Source organism: Telopea speciosissima, chromosome 3, assembly GCF_018873765.1.
Source record: "Telopea speciosissima isolate NSW1024214 ecotype Mountain lineage chromosome 3, Tspe_v1, whole genome shotgun sequence".
Classification (NCBI taxonomy): domain Eukaryota; kingdom Viridiplantae; phylum Streptophyta; class Magnoliopsida; order Proteales; family Proteaceae; genus Telopea; species Telopea speciosissima.
The window spans coordinates 17,454,636-17,461,416 of record NC_057918.1 but is presented as its reverse complement, the minus strand read 5'-3'; the positions used below and the strand labels follow the sequence as shown (position 1 = coordinate 17,461,416).

General features: G+C 36.4%; 2 protein-coding genes across 2 annotated transcripts; both read left to right on the top strand.

Moving 5' to 3' along the window:
- The first annotated feature begins 777 nt into the window (after positions 1-777).
- LOC122653566 (heavy metal-associated isoprenylated plant protein 19-like) lies at positions 778-1,296 on the top strand. The gene is made up of 2 exons (XM_043847436.1): positions 778-869; positions 978-1,296. The coding sequence occupies exons 1-2, from the start codon at positions 797-799 to the stop codon at positions 1,247-1,249; spliced, it is 345 nt and encodes a 114-aa protein (XP_043703371.1). The 5' UTR covers positions 778-796; the 3' UTR covers positions 1,250-1,296.
- Positions 1,297-2,895: 1,599 nt separating this feature from the next.
- LOC122654911 (zinc-finger homeodomain protein 11-like) lies at positions 2,896-3,635 on the top strand. Its single transcript, XM_043849171.1, has 2 exons — positions 2,896-3,101; positions 3,200-3,635. The coding sequence occupies exons 1-2, from the start codon at positions 2,896-2,898 to the stop codon at positions 3,633-3,635; spliced, it is 642 nt and encodes a 213-aa protein (XP_043705106.1).
- Positions 3,636-6,781: the final 3,146 nt, after the last annotated feature.

The window sequence follows — 6,781 nt, the reverse complement described above, 5'->3', positions numbered from 1 at the left end:
CAGCAATCCGATCATCCAAAATTTTAGAGAAACTGAGTAGTGGATGATGAAGGAGAAGTTCCTTTTGATATGCTCTGAACTCACAGCGACACTAGCAGCAATTGCGCTCCGATTTATACCCACGCGCAGAGCGAGATTGCGATTCCATTTACACCCAACACCCAGAATCAGAGAGACAGAGAGATTGGTTGAAAAAGGGGGAAATACAAAAAAAAAAAAAGGTTGAAGAGGAGGAAGTTCAAACTTCCTTTCAGTTTCGATAAAATTTGATAACAGTTGAATTCACGATACACATGTCAAGAGAAGACGTACGAGCAGAGGATTTGGACTCCCAATTTTATAAAATTTTGCTATAATGTAATGACATGGATCAGTAACAGTTGAGAATGACGAATTCCTAATGACGGTTAAGAAACAGGAATATGAAAAGTTGGTTTGGTTGAGGAAAGAGTATATTTGGCCTACAATCTGTTATTTCCTCCCAACATAGGTTGTTTGTTCATAATCCGTTTTTTAACCCATATCATCAATCTACTAAATTGTTGTCTGTGTTGTGATCTCCATTGATAGGGTGAGGGGTCTTCGATTTCTGTCTGAAATTGGTCAAAAGATAAAACCTGCATATGCATTTTTAGTTTAAATGAGTTTTAATGGCTAATGAGAGAGACGGCCAAGACAAGGTAAATCGTTTTCTTAAACTCTTTCCCCAATCCCAATCCTCGGGGGATTTCTGGTTTTCACTTTTCGCTCTATTTATCTTATTACATCTAACAGTTATCCATGACAGACAATTGTGATGGAGCTCAGAATCTCCATGCACTGTAAAGCATGCGAGAGAGCAGTAGCTAAAACCATCTCCAAAATCAAAGGTACCCATTAATGTTAAACATCTCTCTCTCTCTCTCCCTCTCAAGTTTAATCTTAATATAAGAATGGGTTTGCTTTTCCCTAAAATGTGAAATGAAACTAATGTTCAGGCGTGGAGAAGTTTACAACGGATATGCCAAAACAGAAGGTTACTGTGACGGGTCGCATGAATACCAAGAAGGTCCTGAAAAAGCTTAGAAAGAAAACAGGGAAGAGAGTTGAGATTGTTGGGGACAACGATGGTTCCAATGGAGGAAACTTTTCAGGGAAGGGAGACTCTCCAAAGAAGGGTTCTAATCCATTGATGTTTGGTGAATGGGATCAGTGTCAAGTGTTTACGATGTTTAGTGATGAGAATCCTAATGCCTGCCTGATAATGTAGAGAGAGAGAAAGAGATGGATGGATTCATTAAGACTACTCCCTTCACAGGAGGAAAGCAGCCTTTTCCTTCAAAACGTTCCACAACTTTTTAGTTGCGCAAGAGGTTTGGTTTCTTACCCCCAGCTGCAATATATGAGGCAAAGCCCATTCCTCCTGGGCTCCTACAGGTGGTGGGTTCCTGCACCGTTTAAAGAATCAGAATCGGATTGGTTCAATTGTGAATTCAGATTGGAATCAGTCGTGATCGATCTTAATTCCAGTCAATTTGACAACGCAGATTAATTCTTGGTTAATTCTCTAGAATCATTGAGTTTTCAGATTTGAGGATTGATTCTATCGTTCTTTGAGACTGATTCAGACAAATTCCAGTCTCAATCGGAATCGATAGGAAAAGATTTAATCCCCGATTCCATGTTTTTGAATCTCCGGGGTCCCATTTTGTTGTCATGGTCACTGGACAAACTTTTGACTTCTGACAATCCGAAGAGCAGGGGACTGAGAGTTGTGACATATTTCATTTTGTGAAAGGGATCGATGGAGAATCAGCCAATGCTTGTTTACTCAGAGGCGGGCTCCTATCCTCATACATAACTTACGAGAATGGGTTCCACATAGTGGATGCCATCTGGTTGGTTGGAACCCATTCTCGTATGTTCAAATATGAACCCAACTCGTTTACCCAGTGGGGTTGATATACTCATAGAGCTGTTTGTTGCATATTTTATTGCAAAAATAGAAGACGTGGTTAATGTTGTAGAAACGAAAACCTAAAATGAAGCAAAAAATGAATTGAAATTGCAAACAAATAATCATATAATGCAAAGATTTACATAGTTCAGCAAGATTGTTTACGTTCATGGTGAGATGGGAACTGCTTCACTAACAATGGAAAATATGGTTCTGCCCACTCATCCTGGCCCTTCTTAGATACATATAAGAAAACCTTTTTTGCTACAAACTTATAACGAAACATATACAAATACACATATAACCTTAAGACAAAATTATACACCAGGGAAATCGCGATCGGATGATGTTAGCTAGAGAGCATTGATAGATGATGGAACGAATTGATTGGACCCCTTTGATTCACCTTAATATTGTTTAAGTTCTATAAGGTAAAACAACTAAACATATTAATTATAAGTCTATAAATATGGTAAGGTCTTGAAAGCCCTCGTTAATAATTTTGTACCAAAAAGGAAGAGAGCTCTCGTTAATTTCAATGTCCGAAAAAATTTTGTTGCCACACTTGTAGTAGAAATGTTCCTGTTACAAGGCTGGCAACCAAGGAAATGGAAGAATTCACTTCCCCTTTGGGTTATAAGTACCCTATGAGGTTTTGGTATTTTCTAAAATGCCCTTTAAGATCCTAGTTCCCCGACTGCAAGCATTGTAGTAGGAACATTCTTGCTACAAGTGTAACAGCAAAATTTAATCCACCAACTCTGTGCAGCGCCAGACTCAAGGCGCTGCACTTTGACCGCCTTATCCCTGCTCGGACAAGGCACTTGGGTAAGGGTAAGGCGGTCAAAGCGCACTGCCTTGAGTCTGCGCTGCACATGCAGCCCGGATGCACAAGAGCCAGGTCCACTCATAAGAATATCACCAGACCATCTCACTTATCAAAAAACAAGCTTTAAGTAATGATCGACTTCAGGCTTCTCATACACCACACACATATCCTCCATTGTATCTACAAAGAGAAGATTGAAAAGCTTTCAAAGAGTGATCGAGATTCAGGAATGGAGGGGAGAGGAAAAATCTCACTAGTGGAGTGGTTTTTCTACAGCGAGTGCCTGAAAAATCACGCCGTCAAGCTAGGAACGACCGCAACGGATGGGTGTGGCGAGTACTTGCAGAGCGAGAACATGCCGGACTGTCTACTTTGCGATGTATGCGGCTGCCACCGCAACTTTCATCGAAAAATTCCAGTCATTGGCTTTGTAGACGAAGGCAACGACAACCAACAGAGAGAAGAGCAGGAGGTGCCACCGGTGAGGCGGCGGCGGTGCAATCTGATGACGGCGAGATAGGACAGCAGCAGAAGCTGCAGGATGAGCAGACGGCAACAGCGGTGATTGTGGCATTGGCGCCACAGAATACGGTGGCACCTGCGGTGAATGTGGAGAATCTTACTGCGGGGGAGGTGGTGGAAGATTTGGATGGGAGGAAGGCAAGGACAACGTTCAACAACGAGCAGAAAGAGAGAATGCGTGTTTTTGCTGAAGATCTGGAGTGGAAGATGGTGAAAAACAGAATTGATGAAATTGATCGTTTCTGCAATGAAATCGGGGTGTCCAGGCAGAATTTCAAGATATGGATGCACAACCACAAGAACACCTCTGCTTCCTCTGTATTGGCTTCCATGGCTCATCATGTGTAGGGGAAGGCGGGAAAATTTGGGAGAAAAATGGTCGGGTCTGGTCCTTCCGGTTGGCTCTTAGTCCTGAACCAAATTAACGCAAACCGGAAATACCTTTTTTATTTTTTTTTATTTTTTTTTATTTTCTTGTTGTAGTGTGTTTTTGGAATTCCAGTTCAAGATAGTGTGGTGTCTTTTCTCTTGGGGTTAAGAATTGAATTGAATGTCAAACATATCTACCTTTATCGTGTATGACTTTCTTCTATATTTGGTTGCTAATGCCGAATCGAACCTCCCCATCTCTGAAAACCGAAAAAGGTTCAGCTGATGGATTGTGGTATTAGTATCAATGATGATTATTGATACGACATGGCACCGAAACATACCGGTCAATATGATTAGAAAATAGTTTCTGATTGGAATCTGTCTGATATGGCCAATCCAAACCAGTATTAGTATTGTGCGACTGATACCGATATGGATGGATGATATGATGTTTTTAACCCTTTGGTTTTCTTTCTTGGTCCATGGCTGATTAGTGGAACCATCTTGATAACACCAACGAGGATACAATGTAGATATGGGATCCTATCTTTGTTGTTCCGGCTTGCTAGCTGTAGCTTGGTTATGGAGTGTTAATGTTTTTTTATCTTTTTAATATAACATAATTTTTTTCCAATGAGAGTAAATCTTATAATTTCACATAAAACTGCATTAAATATGCATTACATAACTTTTAATTTTTAGATAATTTATTTTTATACATACATTAAATATTGCGTCATTACAACTTTTTTATTTCACCAACCTTGCTTGCAAGAAATTTTCTAATTAAATATTAAAATTCACCTAATAGATTTCTTATACAATTTAAAGAATATTTTAACATTTTTTCTATTCGTATAAAAATTTAAATTAGATTAAAATTTAACGCATAGATAGCTAATAATAGGCCTACTTGTACACCAAATTTAAAAGCCAAACGGAACACATGGTAGATATCAAGTAGGACATGTTGCTAATTTGGCAACAAGCCCTTTTTTTTCCTTGCCTTTTTTGTGTTAGTGCTACTAGTTATAATTAAGTATCCTTGAAATTTCAAAAAACCAAGAAAAATTGTTTTCATGGCCTGTCACGAAAAGCAGTCCATCTTTTATGAGGTGAAGATTGAAGACTTTGTTTAGTCAAATAAACTCATTGGATTAGCGGTTAGCCATGTGTCATGATTCAAGTCCCTCTTTAGTATATTTTCAAAGGTTAAGTCAAAGTTATTAAAATTAAAATTTCAAGCAATGCATGAAGCTTATAGCTCCACATGTGGATACATAGATGATGAAGTGGACAATATGTTTACAAAATATGGGCCTCAAAAGAGATGTCATTTTAAAGATATTAGGATAGTCTCTTACAAGCGATCAAAGAGAACTTTATGTACTTTTCTTATAACAATTTGTATATATAGATATACATGAGAATCATATGAAAATTTACTCAGTATGTGTGGAGAGAGAGATAAAGATAAATGCTACATCAATAACTAAAGGCCTGGCCACATATCATATGTTTAACATGCATAGTTCATTAAACATGAAATTGCTGTTAAATGCATTAGATATATGGATAATGGTTTTTGTAAGTTCTGAATGTGAAATGCATTATATATATTTACATAAAGGTTCATTCCAAATTTTAGTAATTGTAAGTTGGTTACAACAAGATTACAATCTAGGGCACATAAGAAGTTTAGTCTTTGTTGTTCTAGTGTGCTAGTTGTTGCTTCGTTTTGGAGCATTAGTGTTGCAACTTTACCTTTTTACCTTTTTAATATAGAAGACATTTTTTCAATGAGAGTAAATCTTATAATTTCACATAAAACTGCATTAAAGATGCATTACGTAACTTTCAATTTTTCGAAAACCCATTTTTATACATTTATTAAATATTGTGTCAAGACCTTTTTAGAATAAAATAAGGGGCAATCAAAGGAAGGTAATAACTTCATTACGGTTAGAAAATTAAACAATTCAAAATGATTTTAACAAAGGGAATGTCTAAATGACACCTTCATTTAATGGTTCCTTGTCTTATTTCCATAAGTTATTTAAGTTAGGGATATAAAAGGGCTTTTAAAAATAATTTGAAGGTGACTTGTCATCCTGCCACTGTAGAGTACGAAAAATCAGGGTATCTGAAGTAAAAAAATTTTAAGGAGAATGAAAGTAGGCAAGGCACAAAGCCCAAATGATATCCCAATAAAAGTGTAGAAGAGCTTAGGAATCAATGGTTTATTTTGGTTAACCGAACCGTTTAATAAGATTATAAACACAAGAAAAATGTCAGATGAATGGAAGAGAAGCATTGTGGTTCTGATTTACATATGAATGAAGGATAAACATTGTGGTTCTGATTTACAAAAATAAATGTTATATTCAAAGCTACAATAACTATAGAGGTATAAAGCTAATGAGTCATACTACAAAATCATGGGAGAGAACTATTGAAACCCACCTAAGATAAGAAACTACTATTATAGAGAACAAATTTGATTTTATGCTAGGAAAATCCATGACAAAAGCTATTTATTTACTTAGGAGACTCATAAAAATATTTAGAGATTGCAATAAGGATCTCCATATCACCTTTATTGACAAAATTAAAAATAAAAATAAAAAAACGCTTACAATATAATCCTAGAGAGTTAATCTAACAAGTACTAGAGAAGAGAAGTGCTTTCAAGTAAAATATGTGGATATATAACTAAATATATTTACAATAATGTGGTGACTAGTGTAAGAACTATAGGGATCAAGATAGTGAATTCTCAATTACAAGTGGGTTACATCAAGGAAATCAACTTTAAGCCCTTATTTGTTTACGTTTATCATGAATGATTTTAACTAGAAACATTTGTGATGAGATTCCTTAGCGTATGTTTTTTACTGATGATATTGTTTTGATATATGAAACAAAAACAATGATCAACGTCAAGTTAGAGTTATGGAGATCAATTTTAGAATAAAAAAAATTTAAAATAAGTAGAACAAAGATGGAGTATATGTTGCGTAACTTTAACTACACTAAGACAGATGATGAGGTGGTAAATTGATGAGAGAGAAAGAGATGGGTTAATAGTAGAAAAACGTAGGTCATAAGTTGGTGTTTGGAAA